Source organism: Carya illinoinensis, chromosome 7 (assembly GCF_018687715.1).
Source record: "Carya illinoinensis cultivar Pawnee chromosome 7, C.illinoinensisPawnee_v1, whole genome shotgun sequence".
Classification (NCBI taxonomy): domain Eukaryota; kingdom Viridiplantae; phylum Streptophyta; class Magnoliopsida; order Fagales; family Juglandaceae; genus Carya; species Carya illinoinensis.
The window spans coordinates 10,744,755-10,766,916 of record NC_056758.1 but is presented as its reverse complement, the minus strand read 5'-3'; the positions used below and the strand labels follow the sequence as shown (position 1 = coordinate 10,766,916).

Below are 22,162 nucleotides of genomic sequence, written 5' to 3'. Positions count from 1 at the left end.
TTGACTATGTAAATATCGGTTTTTACTTTATTTTTGATGTATAACTTTCTATAATACTTTTATTTGGTAGTTTTGTATTTAAATTTCTAGTACTTAGATGACTTCTTTATTTATGTGCTGCGATTTTATTGTACATGTTTGAAGGTTGCATACATCTTGAGCACTTATCATTGGGGATGTGTGACCCATATTGTCATCATACCAACGTCACGATTTCCGCATTTTCATACATGAGAGTCAGGGCATCACAATGAGGGTTCCCAAGCTCTGTTAACCTAAAAAGGCATTTTTCTCCAACACTGAGTTATCCTGTCATCCATGATTTTGGGAAGCTAGTTTGATGTAGTACAATTGAAAATAGACCACATTCATCACATGTTTAGTGTAAATGATCAATCCCATCCATTTTACAGTGCAGACTTGACACATGCGAAAGGTTGCATAGGATCAAGAAGGAAGAAAATGAAGTTAATTAGATGAGATCAGGAAAAAATAAACACCTGTAATGTTTTTTCATTGAAACTAATTATCAATTGCTTTGCATTAAGAAGAAAATACAAACCACTACTCATATTGAACAATTACAAAACTTTCTATGCTGTGTTATTCTTTCAGATTTTACCACATCTTCCACCCACACCATTTTTAACCATTTTAGAGAAGTCAGCAATTCAAGATCATTTTGCTTTTGTTAAATGACCTTATAGCCTGATTAAATTTGGCCCTCTTCTCTCGTGAAGAATGTTTGAAGATGGAGAGATCCTATATTCTGAAACCCTTATCAAACCAAAATTTTCTTGTAATGTAAACAATTTACATCCATGCTTGTAGGAAAATAGACTATTTGACAGATAGGGAAACAAGAATAGGCAGCTTTTTTATTTTTTATTTTTTTTATTTTTTATTTCAATTTGGAATCATTAAGAGAATTTTATTTTTCCTTTCATAATGGGCAAGATAGCAATTGACATATTCAATAACAAATTTCCTTAAAAAAAATAAAAAAATAAAAAATAAAATCCCTATTTTCTATAACAGCCAGAGAACCAAACATACTGACTAAGAAAATGTGATCATAGTGTCCTCTCCAAGTGAGAAGATAGAGAACACGCACTTGTGCATCAACAATATTCATCAACCTTCTCATGGTGTGGAATTCAGCATCTGGACAGCATGGCAGACAATGAAGGAGACACAGCACAAATCGTGATACTTTCAATTTAACATAAATAATAAATATCCTGGGAACATGTCACGACAATTCTTCCTCAACAATCACGCATGAACAAGACGATGGGAGGTGATTATGTAGTTAGGGTGTCAGGAAGGGTAGTGGAATGAGATCCAAGCACTCGTCCACCTACATCAGGGAAATTCTCATATCCGGGTAGAGGGACAACCATCCCGTTAGCATCTACAAGCATAGGATACTGGAGAAGGTGGCCCTGCAATGGTTTGAATTCTGCAGCTGAAAATCTGCTCCAGTTATCTTCAGCAATTTCATTCACTGTCTTCACACATTGCAAACTCTCTGGCTCCTCAAAGCATGCATCCTTCATGGCAAGATGCTCAGACCACAGTGACAATCTGTATCCATAGACCTGCATGTGTGCATAGTCTTAAACCATATTCTGAATACAGGGACAATGGAGTTCTTGTTAATAGTTAGAGAACCTAAGCAACAAACCTAATATGAAAACACAAGTCAAATCTTAGAAAAGATTAATCACCATCATCACTCTTCCTCACTCTCACCAGCCCCAACAAATTGGCTGCTAGCCACCCAAACGAAGAAACACATCTAATGTGAAACACATAATTTAACTGTCTCATTGTTTCCAGTAACACCCTCCTCCAAGCCCCAAGAAAGAAGCTGAAATGAAAATGTTGGAATAAATTAATAAATGTCAAGCCAGACAAACTCAGACCTGACCACGTGGCTGCTTCTTCCTTCCAGCCCAAGTATGATGGGGTTGATATGCAGCCATAGCTAACTCAGTGTCCTTTGTACCAGCCATGGATCTCTGGTTAATATTGGCAGATCCCACTATTACGTATTCATCATCAACAATCATTCCCTTGGCATGTACATAAATCATAAACCGCTTGGACTTTTGTGATTCCGAGACCTGAGAAAAGTTTAATTATGGTCAAATAAAAATGATTTTCTTGCAAGATATAAAACAAAACAGTATTTCAATGACAAGTTAATAACACAACATATCAAGAAGCATAATAAAATTTTAAAATTTTGTGAACCCCCATTGTATCATAGAGAGAAAAAATAAACAAAATTTAAATAAAAAACATTTGAGGAAGAACAGTAAAATGGAAAATCACATGACAAACAATTCTGAATAGGATTTTTTATTACATGCAGTTTGCAGTATATGGCAAGTCGTCCTATTTAATAAAGAAAAGGGCACAATTCCTCTAGCTAAGAGAAGTCAAAATTATAGACCAACAAGATCATTCCATTGTCAAAATACTACCACAAATAACAAATAATTCTGAGATCATTTAGTCTTCTAGTAATAAAATAGAGCAAGCCCCATTCAAAAACTTGCAGAGACACGTTAAAAAGGCTAAGGTTCTTTGAGAAAGAATCAAAATAATTGCAGCACCCTACGCAACTAGGCAGGATTGGCTCAAGAATTTGTAGGGCTGGAGGCCTGGACAACCAGAAAACCCAAAGAGGTCCATTATTTCCTGTGCTTTTTAGACAAAAGAATTCAATAATTGATACATGTAAATAAAAAAACAAGCAAGGGAAGCTATTTGATGACTATTCCTTCGGACAACAGATTGAACATGTATGCTGGTATCATTCAGCTGAGAATAGAATTTCATATTCTGTTAATTTAAACAGGCACTGCTAGTATCCTTATAACTTTTTTTTATGGCATGGAATCCTGGAGACTGCAAATGCAACATGTCTTTTTACCCAATTGAACCCTAGATTTGTGTATTGCGTACCCCATCATAAAAATCAGGGAAATCATCTTTTCACAGATGAGAATGCCCCTAGAAATTGTTTGCACCCAAGGGTTTGAACCTTAGACTTGAGCCAATCACAAGGAATTACACCTTACTAACATAACAACAGCACAGTCTTCAATGATACTGGATTATCTCATAGATAGAAGTATTAAAATTCATCTTACTGGTGGGTTGATTTGAGCAAAAAAGCTCAAGTCTTTAAATTTTAGGGACACTATATTTGAGTGCATAATTAGTGTGAATTGTATCTGAAGGCAGCATACGTCAGAAATGAAATAATTTCTTGGCATTAGAAATTACAGACCAACTACTTCCAATAATCATGACAATTTAGAGCAAAAGAAAAATAGAATTCCTATGGACTATTACCTTAACACCATTATCACTTGACCTTTCCTCGGGAATGTGTTCCCGATTACCAAGGCAATAGAAATTGAGAAAATCTCGAGGATGCGATTCCACACGCCCCATGGCTTTCAGTTCCATTGCAACTATATTGTACATCATTTGCATTGTTTGGCTCTGCAAGAACAGTGTGCAAAAGCTAGGATGTAAATCTCATTGCTTCTCTTGTTATTATCTATATTAAATGCTTTTTGTACTTTCCATGTAACATCTTCATATAAAAAACTAAAACCAAGAAGAAAAATAAAGGATAACATGCAGCCTATCCAGATGAGTCTGACAAAACTTGGGGAATTGCAATCAGACAAAACCAGGTTACCAAGAATACAGCCTACTGATTGGCGGCAATGTAAGAGAAGACTACTCTTAAGGGCTAGAGAAACAGGTGAATAGTGCAAAAGAAAAAATATATTTAGTTTTTTTTTTTTTTTTATTGTCAGAATGTACCAACTATCCGTAGCTATCTTGTTTGTCTCAAAATATGTAGCAATATTCCCAGTATGTACAGTTTAGAAATTAGATAAAAAATTACCTGCCAAAAGAGAATTTCTTGCATGGTTAATGATTTTGGATCACCCTCAGGCCACATTGGTATGACAATATACACTGCGAATCTCTCATTTGCTCTAACTTTACTTGCAATCTTTAATGCCAACTCCATTGGGATTAGATTATCAGCTCCTGCTCACACGATGAGAGTCAAAAACTTGAGAAAATATTCTATTCAACAAATATGGAAGATATTTGGTGTTCAGGACATGATTTTTATCCAAATATATATATTTATATATACAAGAAATAAGAATCACAGAATGCAAAAGCCACAAATAATCTTAAGGCAGAATTGAGAGAACTAGCAAGTCTTTCCAGGCGTTGGTGAAAATTAAGTGCAAATGTAGCAATGACTAGTGTCAAACCTTGACAATCTTAATCAATTTTTGTGGATGAATTAGCATGTGGCAGCATTTAATACACATAGATAATGTGTAAACTAGTCCACTAGGAAAAAAGATAGAAAACATAAATATAGAAACTACTTCTCAACATAAACTGCTTGGATTCTGAGATCTCAAGAACATTAGTCTTATACTCCACTAAAAGAGAATTTTGATCCAAGGTTGGAAACAAGACTATATAGACAACTAAGTAAAACACCAAGGAGTAACAAAAGTTTATAATCCCGACCTGCATTTTTATATGATGGCCATGCATACGATGATCCAAGAAAATATTGATTTTCAATATATATGAAATGTTTAGCAGATCTGATCGCCTGGATGTATCCTGTTTGAATGCTTTTATCTATAACCAAATGTTTGGACCAAATAAGGTTCTGCAGTAGAAGAAGGTTAATCTGAAATTAGGGAAGTATAGAATAACGTACAACCAATATAATGGAAGTATAGGTCTAAGTCCCAACAAAGAGGTGATGAAAATCTTACCAATACAAATTGTATTTTTGGAATAAAGTGAACAATGTAGAAAAATATAAATAAGAAAGGGAATGAAAGGGGAAAAAGCAAGAAGAAGATCATACACCATCCCGTTCCTTGACAACATCATGGATTTTGGGAAATCCTTTCACTGATCCGGAATCAATGGACCGAAGAACCTGCAAAGTCAAAATAAATGCCCTGATATTGAATGGAATAATTGGATCGAGAAAGGAATTTTTCATCCTTTTGGCATAGCACCATTCCCACCCCCGGGGCGCGGGGGAGGGGCCAAAAAAGAGGTAACTTTTACTCGAAAGAAACTTGCAAATCAAACCTGAACATGCCAGCATTCAGGATCATATTCACTGGAAACCCACAAGTTAGGATCATCTTTCGGAACAGATGCAGTACCATTCTTTAAATTAGATACATCAGGACTTTGTATCCAAGAGATCCGTTCAATTTTTATTAAGGAGTCATCTTGCCATTGGGTGGCAACCTTTTTTAGTAGTCCAAACTCTTTCCATCTTGTTGCTTTCCTCCAACGCTGCTCAAAGTTTATAAGAACATCGTATGCAGCAGGCCCTTCAACTCTGCTGTGCAGGTCATGCCGTGGTTGCCTAGGAGCCTTAGTTCCAGGCTATTTGTAGAAAACATGGGGGGAAAGCACAAGGATATAAAAAAGAAACAATTGTTACAGCATTAGTGCTAGTTGAGCAAGTGACCCATATAAATACACGAGTAGACTGATCAAATCATTAAATCAAGGAAAATTCAATTTCACACTTGATAAATTTTAAAGAATGATAAGAAACAAAATTCTCAGTTGCATACTGGTATGTGGTACAAAGATAGTTGACAACAAATAATAGAGAAATAGCAGCACTGGAGCTAGAACGAACCTGAGTTAATAATTAATCTACATAAATTTATTCACCTAAAACTTGTACCCACAGAATCATAGCTACGATATATTTTTTTTTATAAGTTTATTAATAGAGATAGGCATACCCCGTGTACACAAGATGGTATAGAGTCACAGCTACGATATATATTGTTGAAATGCCACAGTGCTTTTAATTGGAAGAACAATATGAATATAACTTTTTAGTGCATTAGAGAAAATTGATAAATAGTGCCAAGTATTCTTCTCTTTTTCAGGATAAGACAAAATCCCATGAATAGAAATTTTACTTTTGTAGCATCTGTGTATAAATGATAATGGACGACACAAGGAAGCTAATTAATATCTTCATAATCCTACAGAAAAATACCTAGCCAGAAGCCTCAAATTCGAAAGAAGATGCTAAGTCCATCATATGATATTCTAGAAATTCCCCAGGCCTATGGTCATAGGACCATGAGGGAATCCCATAGCAACATGATTTCTACCCTGAATTAAGACGGACTCAAATGAAGCAATATGGTAGAATGCCCTAGCCAAAAATAAGAGGAAGTGCGCCCATGTGGAGGGAGGGGGATGAGAGAATATGGCTATGGTGCTTTGCCACAGAAGGCGGAGGCCTTACACCATGCAGTGGTCGAAGTCAAGTATGACAATATGCAGGGAGAGTGGTGCTTTGATATTAAGGAAACCCTTTCCAAAACTGATGACGGCAAACTCAAGTCAACAGATGACAGCCAGCTAGCCTCCATTCCATGATCTGAGGAATTTTTTTCATTCATGTCTTTCCTTGTATGTAAAGATTGTAATACGCTAGTCTCTCCTATAATTATGTCAATTCCTGTAATTACTCTAGGACACAAGTTTAGTAATTCTTTCAACATCTGTAAGCTGCTATATATATACAACTTCTCTCGACAACAAAGTTACGAGAGTCTTTCCCATTCTGTGAGTATTGTTTTATGGTATCAAGAGCCACACTGTGACCTCTGTTTTTTTTCCCTCCAAACTCGATCCCATGCCTTCTCCTACTAACCCTGCAAGCATCCATAGTCTCATCACAGTCAAGCTCACCAAAGACAACTATCTCCTTGGAAAACACAAATGGTCCCCTACTTGCGTGGCCAACGTTTGTTTGTATATGTCGATGGAACCGTAACTGCCCCAAAACCAACCATACCCAACCCCGCTATAGCTACCTCCAACTCTGCCCCCCCAGAAATTCCCAACGCCAAATTCCACTCCTGGTATGAACAAGACCAGGTTGTTCTTAGCGCCTTGGTCTCCTCTCTATCCGAGGGCATCTTGGCTCAGATGGTTGGTCTCTCAACTTCCAGAGAAGTATGGGTTTCCCTTGAGAAAATGTTCTATTCCATCTCTTTGGCTAGAGCAATTCAGACTCGCCAATTATTGGCTCTCACCAAGAAAGGAAATATGTCCATCTCTTATTATTTCCAGAAAATGAAATCATACTCAGACACTCTTGCTGCCATTGGACAGCCCCTACAAAGTCATGAGTTCACTGCATACCTTCTTGGAGGCCTCGACACATCCTATGATGCCATTGTGACTTCCATTTCAACTCAAGTTGACGAGATGACTTATGAAGAAATGTTCAACCACCTTCTCAGCTTTGAGTTGCGCCTAGAGCAACAACAATCTGCTCTTGACGCCACAGTCGGTTGGGTAAATGTGGCCACCCGGAATGATTCACGAAATCGTGGTGGAAAATCCCAACAAAACCACCGTTCATCATAGCCTCAACATTCTTCCAACAATCCCAACTCCAGAGGCCAAGGTCGTGGTGAACGTGGGAGAGGAAGCTCCCATTCGAGTTACTCCTCCAATCCGAGACCCTCTTGCCAAGTGTGTGGCAAAACTGGACACACTGCCATACAATGTTACCATCGATTCGATCATGCGTACCAAGGTGCCCCTCCAACCATGACAGCATATATGACCTCACCCTCATCAACTCCGGACACAAACTGGTATCCTGATACTGGCTCAACCAATCATCTCACCAATGAATTGCAGAACCTCAACTTAAACTTGGAACCATACAATAGAGGTGATCAAATCCACGTCAGCGATGCGGCAGGTTTGCCTATCAAGAATATTGGCTTTGCCACTATATCAACTCCAACTCACTCTTTCACTTTATCTCAATTACTACATGTTCCGCAGATTTAAAAAAAAAAAAAATCGATCTCTGTAAGTCAATTTACAAGTGAAAATAATGTATTTATTGAATTTCACCCATCTTTCTTTTTGGTGAAGGACAGAGCCACGAGGAGAATTCTAATGCGCGGCAAAACTAAAGACGAACTCTACTCTTTCCTTCAACCACCTACACCAACATCATCTCCTCAATCCTTCCTCTCCCAACGTGCTCCTCTTGACATCTGGCATTGTCGACTAGGCCATCCATCTTATCAAGTCGTTCGGCAACTCATCTCCAAGTTTTCTCTACCAGTCTCCCCAGATAAAATAGCAGGTGTGTGTTCCGCTTCTCAACAAGGAAAGAGTCATCGCCTTCCATTTTTTTATTCAAAGTCTATCTCTCATTCTCCTCTTGATTTAATTTTCTTTGATGTTTGGGGTCCATCACCTATTATGTCACCCAATGGAAATAAGTATTATGTCTCCTTTGTTGATCATCTTAGTAAATTCACATGGCTTTTTCCCATACCCAATAAGTCGGATGTGATGCAAATTTTTCACTCCTTCCAAAAGTTTGTTGAATGTCAATTTGAATGCAAAATAAAAGATGTACAAATGGATTGGAGAGGAGAATATCGCTCCCTCCACAAATAATTTGATAAAATTGGCATTTAATATCGTGTAACTTGTCCTCACACATCACAACAAAATGGGTCTGTGGAGAGGAAACACCATCGAAACGGGACTTTCTCTCCTCTTTCACGGTATTGTTCCCCATTTCTATTGGGATCATGCTTTTTTAATGGCAACGTACCTCATCAATCGTCTCTCGACGACCTCACTCAGTTTTTCACCATTTGAAAAACTCTATCACCATGCACCTCGATTTTTCACTCCTTAAAATTTTAGGGTGTGCTTGTTTTCCTTACTTGCGTCCCTTCAATCAATCTAAACTTGATTTTTGCTCTAAGCGATGTGTTTTCCTTGGTCTCAGTAACATGCATCGTGCATACAAGTGCTTAGATATTTCCAATGGTAAAATCTTCATCTCTCAGCACGTTATCTTCGATGAAACCATCTTTCCATTTGCCAACACCTCACCCACGTATCCAACAACCCAGCCAGTATACAACCCAACTAGACTCTCCCATTTCCTCTAAATATCAACAACACCCAACCTTCTCCTCATGAGTCCTCTCCTTATGCCAACGACATGTCCCCTCCTACCTCTCCTATTAATGCAACGGTGTCATCTCATTCCACTCCTAACAATCCAATATCGTCTCCCACTTCACGTACCTCCCCTATTTCTAGTTTGTCAACACCTTCCCCTGTCGTTCACCTTAACACGACCACCACCCAGCCGTCAATGGAGCTTGCCACTACTGCAGAACCCCCAGTACTCCATTCCCATCATGAAGCCGAAGACCTTCACTGATGGGACTGTTCGCTACTTGCTTCTGCAGTCTTTCTTTGTTGCAGGTGGTGTTCCTAACTCCCCCATGACGTATACAGAAGCCAACAAATTTAGTGAATGGCGAGCTATAATGGCTGAGGAATTTACAGCTCTTATGAAGAATGGCACGTGGTCTCTAGCGCCATCACAACCACGTGGTCTCTGGCGCCATTACAGCCATTTGTCGGCTCCAAATGGATTTTCAAATCCAAACACAAAGCCGATGGCACCCCCGAACACCATAAAGTACAGCTGGTTGCCAAGGGCTATCACCAAGCCGATATTGACTTCGACGACACTTTTAGTCCAGTGGTCAAGCCCATAATGTCCGACTTGTTCTCAGCATTGCAGTTCCCAACCTTTGGCCAATCTATCAAATTGACATACAAAATGCATTTCTTCATGGGAATCTTGTTGGGAGCTTTTCAGACACAGAGATGATTCTAAATAAAGGAGAGACGAAACTTAACGTGGTTTGGCAATTGCCTACGTCCACAGCTGCTGTAATTTCACTATGAAATAATTTTTACAAAAAACCTCTCTTGTAAACTCTCTCTGCTCACCCACTCTCTTTCTATCTTCTCTGCACAGCGCTACATGCAGCACACACTCTCTGTTTTCTCTCTACACTTGTCTGCACACACACCCCCTCACCTCATCACAACACTTATATTTATAATACTGATAGGGAGTCGTCGATGAGAAGGTGCAATTGAGAGAAGGTGCAGCCGCACCTTTTGAATTCGGAGCATTCGTGCCTTTCGGTGCATTAAACAAGCACATGCAATGCATGACCCACCACTCTTGTCTCCATTCGCAACAATCTCCCACTTAGAGACAAATGAGTCTACATATCTTCATAGCAACCATCACAGCAACTTCAAGTCATGCTTTTAAGTACGGAGGCCAACTGAAGCTACACACAGCTTCAGTTTGTCAGCAGTAACTACTTTTGTGAACACGTCTGCTAGGTTCTCTATTCCTTGAATCTTCTCAAGTATCAACTGTCCACTATCGAGAAGCGATCGGATAAAATGGTATCGCAATTGTATGTGTTTTGTTCTGGAATGAAAGGCTGGATTATTTGCAAGAAAAATAGCACTCTGACTATCACTGTGCAGAATACATTTTTCATTCTTCTTTCCCAATTCCTCCAAGAATGACTGCAACCAAACCATTTCCTTCCCTGCTTCAGTTATAGCAACGTATTCTGCTTCTATAGTTGAGAGAGCAACAAGCTTCTGTAACTTAGAAGCCCACGATATAGCTGTACCACCCAGCGTATACACAAATCCAGTAGTACTTTTTCTGCTGTCAACGTCACCTGCTAAATCAGCATCTACATATCCCTGTAGTTTTAAACCTGCTTTTGTAAAGTATAGTGATGTATCTGAAGAGCCTTGTAGATATCTTAAAATCCACTTGACTGCTTCCCAATGCTGCTTTCCTGGATTACTCATGTACCTACTCACAGCTCCCACTGCTTGTGCAATATCTGGACTTGTACAGACCATGGCGTACATAAGACTACTAATAGCAGATGCATAGGGTATTCTGTTCATGCATTCTTGCTCTTCCTCTGTCTTTGGCGACTGATCCTTAGTTAGTCGAAAGTGACTAGCTAAGGGTGTGCTCACTAGTTTCGCCTTGTCAATGTTAAACCTTCTGAGCACTTTCTTTACATACTCCTCCTGCGAGAGCTTGAGAGTATCATTAAACATGTCTCTAATAATTCTCATACCAAGGATTTGTTTTGCAGCACCCAAATCCTTCATCTCAAACCGCTTTGACAAATGCTTCTTCAGTTTATTGATCTCCTCGATGCTTGACCCTGCAACGAGCATATCATCCACATACAACAGTAGGATAATATAAGAGTTGTCAAAGTTCTTCATATAGCAACAATGGTCAGCCTGCAGTCTTGTAAATCCATTACTGCACATGAAGTTGCCAAACTTTCGGTACCATTGTCATGGAGCTTGTTTTAGGTCATACAAGCTCTTCTTCAGTTTGCAAACTAAATTCTCTTTTCCCTTCACTGAGAATCCTTGTGGCTGGTGCATATAGATGTCTTCCTCTAAATCACCATGGAGGAATACAGTCTTCACATCTAACTGCTCAAGATATAGATTCTCTGCAGCCACAATTGCCAACACTAGCCTGATCGTGGTCAATTTTACAACTGGGGAGAAAATGTCTGTGTAGTCGACACCTTCCTTTTGTTGAAACCCCTTCATGACCATTATGGCTTTGTAGCGCTTGCTACCATTGTGTTCTTCCTTAATTCTAGACACCCATTTATTGTGCAAAGCCTTCTTGCCTTTTAGAAGCTTAGTTAGCTCCCATGTCTAATTTGACATCAGTGACTCCATCTCATCTTGCATGACTTTCTCCCACTTGATCGAATCTTCAATTCGTAGAGTTTCATCATAACTTTCCGGTTCACCACTATCTGTTAGCAAGATGTAGTGTAGAGATGGTGAGAACTGCTGTGGTGGCCTAATTGTCCTTGAAGATCTTTGAATAACAGTGAGTGGTGTACGTTGTTCGATCTGTGTATCATCATTTTCTTTATCCTCGTTCTGATCAGTGTTGACTCGAGTAACATCAAAGTCAACAACCTCAGGTTTCTTTGGCTGCTCCTCAGGTTCAACTTGTGACTTAGTTTTGTACAGAATCTGCTCATTAAATATCACATTTCTACTTCTGATGATTTTGCGATTTTTATCATCTCAAAATCGATAGCCAAATTCTTCATCACCATAACCGATGAAAAAACATTTTCTAGATTTGGCTTCTAACTTGTTGCGATCAGTAGAATCTATGTGAACATATGATAAACAGCCAAAAACTTTCAAATGGGAAAGATTTACCTTCTTTCCGCTCCAGACTTCCTCTAGTAGATTGAATTTTAAGGAAACTGAAGGTCCCCGGTTAATCAAATAGGCTGCAGTGTTAACTGCATCAGCCCAAAAACATTCAGGCAATCCTGAATTCAGCCTCATGCTTCTGGCACGTTCGTTGAGAGTTCTGTTCATGCGTTTAGCTACGCCATTCTGCTGCGGTGTCCCGAGAATAGTATTCTGAAATCTAATCTCATTTGCAGCACAGAATTCTTTGAACCCTCCGTCGATGTACTCTCTTCCATTGTCTGACCTCAGACATTTTAACTTCAAGCCTGTTTCATTTTCAACCATGGCTCTCCACTTCTTGAAAGTATCAAATGTGTCAGATTTATTTTTCAAAAAATAAACCCATACTTTCCTGCTTGAGTCATCAATAAAGGAAACATAGTACCGCGATCCTCCAAGAGAAGCAACTGGAGATGGCCCCCACAAATCTGTGTGCACCAACTCCAACTTTGTAGATTTTGGAGTTCTACTATTTTTCAGGAAACTAACCTTTTTCTGTTTCCCAAAAATGCAACCTTCACACATGTCAAAATCAGTTGATTCCAACTTTGGTAACTTCCCCTTGGATAATAGTATTTTCATTCTTTTCTCACTCATATGACCAAGCCTTTGATGTCATAGGTTAGCATTTGCCTCAACAATTGCAACAGTATCTCTAATACTTGAAGTCATGTATAGAGTACCTATTTTTGTGCCTTGAGCTACTACCATAGCTCCTCTTGTTATCTTCCACGTGCCACCGGTAAATAGTACCGAATGCCCATCAGCATCAAGTTGTCCTACAGAAATTAGGTTCCTCATGAGCTTGGGAACATGTCGCACCTTCTGTAGCAACCATGCACTTCCATTGGGCAGATTGATTGGTACATCTCCCATGCCTTCGATTTCCAACGCTTCACCATCTGCTAAGTACACCTTCTCGAAATCACTAGTGACATAATTCTGCATGATTTCTCGGTGTGCTATACGGTGGAATGAGGCTCCTGAATCTAACACCCAAAATTCAATTTGGTTGTCGACTGAAAGGAGTAAGGCATCTTGGAGATCTTCTATTGTGGCATTAGCAGAGTCATGCTCATTCTTCTTCTTTGCTTCCTTGCAATTATTTTTGAAGTGGCCAATCTTGCCATAATTCCAGTATTGTACTTGTTTTCTGGACCTAGATTTACTTCTGCCTCTTCGGGACTTTGACCTGCCCCGATTTGAACTTCTACTAGCTCCTCTACCTCTCGTCTTGAGGTTTAAGGCAGAACTGGAAGTTGATGCTTCTCCTATATCTCTTCTGCGAACTTCCTCGCTAAGAATATAGTCCCGGATATCTTGATACTTCATCTTTGTTTTGCCATAAGAATTGCTAACAGTTGTTCTCATGGCCTCCTAACTTTTTGGCAATTGAGCCAGAGCAATCAGTGCACGTACTTTATCATCAAATTCAATCCCCACTAAAACTAATTGATTGATGATGGTGTTGAACTCATTCAGATGCTGAATAACTGGAGTTCCTTCTGCCATTCTCAAGTAGAATAGCTTGTACATCAAATGCACTTTGTTATTGGCTGATGGCTGCTCGTACATGTTTGATAGAGCTTTTATCAAATCCGCTATGGTCTTTTCCTTTCCCACGTTGTGTACAAATGATCTTGACAGTGTTAGTCGAATGACTCCTAACACTTGTCTATCAAGGAAACTCCAATTTTCATTGCTCATGTCATCTAGCTTTCTTCCTAGCAGTGGAAGATGTAGTTTCTTCCCATAGAGATAATCCTCTATCTGCATTCTCCAGTAGGCAAAGTCTGTACCGTCAAATTTCTCGATACCAACACCTTTAGCTTCTTCTCTAGCCATAACTTTACAAATGAGTTCAAATTTAAACAAACAAATATCACCGTTACGTCCGAAACACTCGAATTAGCTGGAAACGAGTCCGGAATGATCCAAATAGTTTGTCAGCACTATTTGATCATCGCGATGGAACTCCAACTGGCGTGATCTAGCCCAAAATGATCTGCAACACGTGGATGGTTCAGATCGAATGTACTAATGGAGAATCTCAAAATTTCCACCGTACGGATAAGTCCGGAATGATCCAAATAGTTGGAAAGCACTATTTGATCGTTAAAATCGGACTCCGAATGGCTTAGATCTAGCCCAAAAAAGATCTGAAAAATGGACGGTTCTGATCTGTCTGGCTCGTGGGATGCACGCGCCGAGTAGGGCATCTGGGCAGCACGTGGGCGCGTGTATCACATGCGCTATAATCTGTGTGCGCGTGAGGCGTGTGTATAACACGCGCTGACACACATCTTCCTCCTCTGGAGCGCATGGGGGTGTGTGGCCGCGTGTGGATCACTCGTCTTCAACCTCCGATGCGCATGGGGGCGCGTGGGTTGTAGCAGATGCACGCACCAATCTTCTAGGTGGGCGTGTGGGCTCGTCCGACCTCCGTTTTCGATTCCGTTTGTGGCAACGGATTCATCTCGACGTGAGGAACACCCTGGAGTTGTCAAAAATTGATTTTGAGCAACTTGAATTTTCGGATAGCTCGAACCAGAGCTCTGATACCAGTTGTTGGGAGCTTTTCAGACACAAAGATGATTCTAAATAAAGGAGAGATGAAATTTAACGTGGTTCGGCTATTGCCTACATCCACAGCTGCTGTAATTTCACTATGAAATAATTTTTACAAAAAACCTCTCTTGTAAACTCTTTCTGCTCACCCACTCTCTTTCTATCTTCTCTGCACAGCGCTACACGCAGCACACACTCTCTGTTTTCTGTCTACACTTGTCTGCACACACACCCCCTCACCTCATCACAACACTTATATTTATAATACTAATGGGGAGTCGTCGATGAGAAGGTGCAATTGAGAGAAGGTGCAGCCGCACCTTTTGAATTCGGTGCATTCGGTGCCTTTCGGTGTATTAAACAAGCACATGCAATGCATGACCCACCACTCTTGTCTCCATTCGCAACAAATCTATCGAAGGATGTATATATGCATCAACCTCTTGGATATGTTCATCCCAATTTTCCCAATCATGAATGTCGACTGCATAGAGCCCTCTACAGCTTGAAACAAGCCCCACGGGCTTGGTAACACCACTTGCATGAGCACCTTCTATCACTTGGCTTTGTCAACTCAAGCTCCAGTACATCACTCTTCATCTTTAGACAAGCTTCGGTTACACTCTATGTTGGTATACGTTGATGATATAATCATCACTTGCTCCAACTCACAAGCTATATCTAAATTGATCTCTGCTCTAGCCAGTGAATTTGCTGTCAAGGACCTAGGTGTTCTAAGTTTCTTCTTGGTTGTTGCTGCTCATCACATGAAAGAGGGGCTATTCTTGTCTCAAAGTCAATACATATATAATTTACTCAGTCGCACAAATATGCATGATGCCAAGCCTATCTCTTCACCCATGTCTTATTCCCAAAAGCTATCTCTGTTTTCAGGTGCTCCATATCCTAATCCTTCTACCTACCGAAGCATAGTCAGCGCCTTGCAGTACCTATCTTTGACACGGCCTGATATCTCCTTTGTTGTAAATAAGGTCTACTAATTCATGCACAAACCCACTGATGAACATTGGACAGCAGTGAAACGGATCCTACGTTACCTCAAGTTTTCCATTAATTTTGGATTACTCATACGGCCTAGCATGTCTACACAGCTCTCAATTTATTCTGATGCCAATTGGGCTGGCTACCCTGACGACCGGAAATCAACTTCAAGTTTTTGCATATTTTTTTGTGACAATTTAATCTCATGAAGTTCTAAACAGCAGCCGACGGTGGCTTGCTCAAGCACCAAAGCTGAGTACAGAGCAGTTGATCATGCCACGACTGATTCTATCTGGCTCCAATCTCTACTACGTGAGCTCGGCATTTTCTTTCTCAGTGCCCCGTCCAGTGGTGTCATAACATAGGGGCGACCTATTTGACGGCAAATCCAGTGTTCCATGCATGTACAAAACACATGGAAATCGACTACCACTTCATTCGTGAAAGAGTACAGTAGAAATCTCTGGAAGTTCGCTTTATATCAAGCAAGGACCAATTAGTTGATAGCCTAACAAAAGCCTTAGTCTCTACACGGTTTTCTCATCTTAGGTCCAAGCTCAACATACAGTCTTCCCCGATGAGCTTGTAGGGCCATATTAAGGAAACCCTTTCCAAAACTGATGAAAGCAAACTTAAGTCAACAGATGACAGCCAGCTAGCCTCCATTCCATGATCTGAGGAATTGTTTTCATTCATGTCTTTCCTTGTATGTAAAGATTGTAATACGCTAGTCTCACCTATAATTATATCAATTGCTGTAATTACTCTAGGACACAAGTTTAGTAATTCTTTTAACATCTATAAGCTGCTATATATATACAACTTCTCTCGACAGCAAAGGTACGAGAGTTTTTCCCATTCTGTGAGTATTGTTTTATCTGATGATAAAGGCAGATCTTATGGAGTTGGAGTGTGGAAAAACATAAGAAGAGGGTGAGATATTTTCTCTAACTTTATCATATCCTAGGTGGTGATAGGGCTATAATCAAATTCTACCATGATGTTTGGTGTTATGATCAGCCCTCGAAGGTAGTTTTTCTTGAGTTGTCCAAAACTTGTCGAGGAAAGTCTCCAAGGTAGATTCTAGGTTGTTATCCAACAACATTAGACAATTAAACTTCACTTTCATTCAATCAGCACGAGATTGGGAAGGGGAGTCGTTTTCTTCATTCTTTAACCACATGTACCCTATAAGGATGGGAGGAGGTGATGAGTAAAGATCTTGTGGGTTTCATCTAAAAAGAGGAAGTTCAAGGTCAAAAATTCTTTTTAAAATGATTTATTCTTACTCTTAAAAAAAATCTTTCAAATTGTGGTCAGCGGGTACTTATTTACCTTGGGCATTTGGTGGAAGAAAGCTCATTCGCTGGTGGTGTTCTTGGTGTGGACAACTACCTTAAGGAAGATTCTAACTACTGACAATTTGAGAAGAAGCCTAGTGATGAACTGGAGCTACATGTTCAAGAAGAATAGGGAGACAATTGATCACCTTCTGCTGCACTGTAATGTAGCTAGAAGAATATGGGGCCATAGTCTTCCATCCTTTTGGAGTTGAGTGGATGATGCCCCAAACAGAAGTAGTTGGGTTGCTAAAGAAGACAAAATGCATGTCAATGCAACATCCATATTGCATTGACATGCATTTTGAGGATTGTAAGAAGAAAGCAAATGAGCGCGAATGAGCTTAGATAAGTCAGATCCATATTGCTATAAACTCTTTTATATCTGGTGGTCATCTAATATGTTTTCTAGTTATCTAGATTTTATGTATTTTGTTTTCATTCCTCCCCTAGTCTTGTGTTCTCTTTTCTATACAACCCCGTGTTGTGCCACTTTGCACTTTTAATGAATCTGACTTGCTAATAGAAAACAAGGTCCAAAGACTAATAGATGCTACAATACCTTGATTACATTCAAATGATTTCGTGCTGCAAATATAGTAGTTAAAATGTTCTATAAACAGACTATTTTGCTAGAAACTTACAGCAAATGTAGGATTGTGGAAGTCATCACGAAATATAGTGTCAAGATCACGAAATAGTCGGTGCTCAGGTGTATCATAGCGACCATTACAAAGATCAATCCCTCCCAAAAATGCAATTATCTTACGATTAGTACCCTGCGCTGGTGTGTCAACAAGGACACATTTCTGATGATGAGTAAAAAGGGTTCCGACAACCTGTATAGAACCATCACATAGGCAACTTCAACAAGTTATTCTGATTAAAAGAAGGCAAATGGCATTATAAAGATGAAAGATACCAAAATATAGAGTATTAAAGAATTTTTATTAGTAAAAATGAGATACCAAAATGTTCACCTAAAGAAAGGAAAATGCCATGTACCATTCTTTCAGCTTAATCTAATCTCGCAATGCTGACATGATGACATCATATTGCCCATCAACCATTGAGTTTTTCTCTTTTTCTAAGAAAAGAAAGTTATGATGCGATGGCTGATGGGCAGTGCCACATAAGAACAATATTGGAATATGAGTAGTGGCACATAAGCATAATGGAATAGGAGAAGGGTGGATGTGTAGTATATATAGATTAACCGTACTTCCGAAAGAATGCATTCTATGCGAAGTTATTACATAAACAAGGATTCAAGAACCAATACAAATAAAATTATGACTAAGCCAGACAACGAGACTAGTAATATTAAATGTTGAAAATGGACAAATACCACAACAAATTAAATAATTTAAAAAAGAGAAAGTCACAATGAAAGAGAGGAAAAAAAATATAGACAATCTCCGAAAAATAATGGGAAAGTTTTTTTTTTTTTTTATTGTTTTTTGATAAGTAAGAAAAAATAACGGGAAAGTTTTACTAGATAATGAAATAAAGCTTGCCTGCTGCTTGATAATGCCCATCTTACTGCTGGCGTAGCGAGGCGACAGCACACACGAGACCGATGAATTCTTGAAGAACTTCTTGGTCTCTTCATCATGCGTCGCCATCACTCCTGGCTGCAATCAATGCCAATTTCACATTACAACTCAAGCATCTTCGAAATTTCTCAATGCAAAAAGATTGACGGTAACATCAATGGCCCTCGTGATCATCTTTAGGATTGATGTTTCAACCGCTCAATACAAATACGCAAATTGTACTAGTATCATCAAATACAGAAACCCATTAACCCATTACCATGAATTGGACAATTCATGGAACACTTCACTTTTCTGCTCATCCAGAGATGAGAAAAGAACAATATCTATCTGAACCATTAACAATAAGAACTAAGGCTTTCAGAACACTGCCTGAAAAATTATCCAAAAATTGGAGACGATGTGATCGTATCAGAGTCAAATTACGAAATGCACATCTTACGCACCGTTCGGATGAAGAGCTTGTCGTGGGAGGTCTTATCATCCCAAACCAACAACAAAACCCGCACGCCCTCTTCGGACTTGTACTTGAGCAGTTCACCGAGTGTTAAATCCCCACCACGCGGCAACGGGCGGGTCGGCTCCCGAATCAGCTTCACCTTGTGGTAAATGGACCAGCCAACGATGTAAATCAAATGGTGAGCCTCCACGATAGCATGGCAAATATCCTCCCAGCATGTCTCTTGCTTGAAAGGCTTCCCTTTCTCCAATTCTATCTCCGGCAACAAGTTTTCCGGCATGTGCGCGTCCTGGTACAATGTCACGTGGCATCCTTTCCTCAGCGGGAAGTATGTGTGCCTCACGCCCTTGTGTTCGGGATCGCCCGCGATGCCATGTTGGTACAACGGGTTTTTCTCGGACGGGGTGAACTTCAACTCGAGTTTGAGAGCAGTTGCCGGCTTAGGCGGCTCCCCGGAGGCACCCCTTATTGGGAACCAGCCGGAGATGAGCTCGCCGGACTGGATCTTCAGAGCGGGGATCTTGACGGTGCCGATGATCTCTGCACCGAACATATCGTCATCCTTGACCTGGAACTCTAGGTTGACTACTTGGTGCGCCAGTGGAATGTGGAAACGCTCGTTCCACTGGGGGTCCTGGGCGTTCTTGATGACCCGCGTGCGGGCCAAGGTGACTTGTGGAACCATCACCTTGACGTAAGGGTCGCTGGTAATGATCTTGCGGTGGTGGTGGATCTTGTCGCCGTCACCACCACTGCCATCGGGATTTTTGGCGGTCTTTTCAGGGATTTTAATAGTGTCACAGATGGTTAAGAAGCGGCGGAGATGCTGTACCACGACGTCCATGTTAGGCAAGCGCCGGGCCTCGATGATTGTCAGGTCGAGGTCACCGTGGAGCCACGTCATCAACTCCTGGTCTGAACGGCGCTCCGCCATGGAGATGCAGACGTAACAACAACGACGGCGATCACGGTACCAACTGCCGTACTTTATCCAACTGTTAAAGCATGAGAAACAGAGGGAAAGCTAAGCTAAGCCAAGCCAGGCAGGGAAGAGGGAAATTAAAGCTAAGGGGAAAGAATTACAAGGAAGGAATATAAAGAACACGGACAAAGGAAAAAGGATCTGGTCTCTTGCTTGCTGCAGAGAGTTCCGGTCTCGTGGGGATGCGGGGATCAGTTACAAAATTCAATCCTTAATTTAAAAAAATTAGTAAAAATGGAGGGTTTTAAAGCTGAAGAAGATTCTTCGGATTGGATATTGCATGTGTGGGGGAGAGGGGAGATTAATGGCGGGGAAAAGCTTCAAACGTCGGGGTGTCCCTCACTTGCACCATCCAGTGAAATTTCGACACGTAATAGTCTTATGAGAATTACCGTTGGTTCGAGTCCAGCCTCCCCTTTCCCATTCTCAGACCCCTCACTTCCTTGCTTTCTTCTTCTCCGAAAATCTCCACCTTCTCTCGTCTCTATTCGAACCTATAGTCTACGTCGAAAACCTGTCTCCGTCAAAAACCCATCCCATTCCTTCTCGGTTGAAAACCTCGTTGGAGCTCTGTCGAACCCATCTCATCTCCCTCTCCCCCCTCCATCGAACCCATTCCATCGCCACTCGTTGGTGCACTACGAACCCACTCCCCACTTGAACCCAATAAACCCCACCGAACCACTCGATCCATAAGATTTTTTCTATTTCATTCTTCGTATAGAGATTATTCCGTCATGAGAAATGCTAGTCTGCCGCTTCCATATGCCCGCTCCAACTGACCGCTTGACATGGTTGATGACGTGTAGCGCTTGATGTGGCATTGTGAAGACAAAAAAGAAATCAATTCTCGCGTGATCAACTTCTCCTCCGTGCAAGGAACCGAACCCTAGCCTCTCACATCCACCTGCCCCGCTCCCTCATGGCATCGACCACCATTCTCGACCCCATCTCCGACGAGTTTTTCATCTACATAGAAACTCCCCGCGATGTCCCCCGATTTGACTCCATAAACTCGACGCCCCCTGATTGGGATTCACCCCCTCGATTCGATTCCATTCCACAGTAGTTCATCCTCACCACCATTCAATGCCTCCACGAGTCACTCCACAACTAAGCTCCCTCACAAGTCACTCCCTGACAAGTCATCCCACACCGGACTCCCAAGGTAAAAATTATAGGTATTCTTGAAAAAAAAAAAAAATTCTTCATCTCTGCTAGGTAGTTGTTAATGAATTGGTGTTGAGCTTACCTTGTTAGTGAATTGGTTTTGAGCTTGCATGGACTCACCTCATCGACAGAATCTTTGTTGCTTGTGTCGTGTGTTTTGTAGCTTGGATCCAATCATTTTCAGCTCGAAGTTTGTTACAGTCAACTAGTAATTTGTAATGAAATTAATGGATTAGAAACTGAAATTGTATTGATTTATGAAATAAGCTCTCTTCAAGGGGAGCACCTCCAAGTTCAGATGAACAATACAATAGAATTTCTAGATGCTTCCCTCACGACGTACAGGGAGAATTTATGCTAAACAGGGAAAATAAAGAAATTACTAAACTGCCCTTATCTATGGGCCGAATTAACCAGAGTTTCTTTTATTCATTCAGCTACCAAAAGCCCATAAGGAGACTTGTCCAAGCCCCACTCCGTTACGGAGCTTCAAGCCCATCACAGTATGTATCTCTTCAGACTTAGGTTTCATTCTTTCTCTGCCGACAGCCTCGTACAGCTTTGTCACTTGAACTCTGCACTTTAGCCACTTCATACTTCTCCATCTACTTGCCTCCATAGATGTAATATAACAAATAGCCTCCCCTCTAAAACACCTTGCCCACAAGGTGAGGATATTCCGTACAGAGAGAATGGTAAGGCTCCCACGATGCATCCTCAGCTGGCTGTCCCTGCCAACGCACCAAAAGTTCAAACAGTGGTCGATTCTTCACGTTTCTCATCCGCCGGGTAAGTACCTCTTCAGGTT

General features: G+C 40.6%; 1 protein-coding gene across 1 annotated transcript; it reads right to left on the bottom strand.

The window, feature by feature from the left end:
- Positions 1-1,189: 1,189 nt before the first annotated feature.
- Positions 1,190-20,325, bottom strand: LOC122316547 (phospholipase D delta-like). The gene is made up of 10 exons (XM_043133157.1): positions 19,189-20,325; positions 18,704-18,820; positions 17,831-18,025; positions 5,176-5,481; positions 4,943-5,017; positions 4,591-4,738; positions 3,938-4,086; positions 3,370-3,522; positions 1,929-2,129; positions 1,190-1,601 (listed from the first exon to the last, which is right to left on the bottom strand). The coding sequence occupies exons 1-10, from the start codon at positions 20,134-20,136 to the stop codon at positions 1,305-1,307; spliced, it is 2,589 nt and encodes an 862-aa protein (XP_042989091.1). The 5' UTR covers positions 20,137-20,325; the 3' UTR covers positions 1,190-1,304.
- Positions 20,326-22,162: the final 1,837 nt, after the last annotated feature.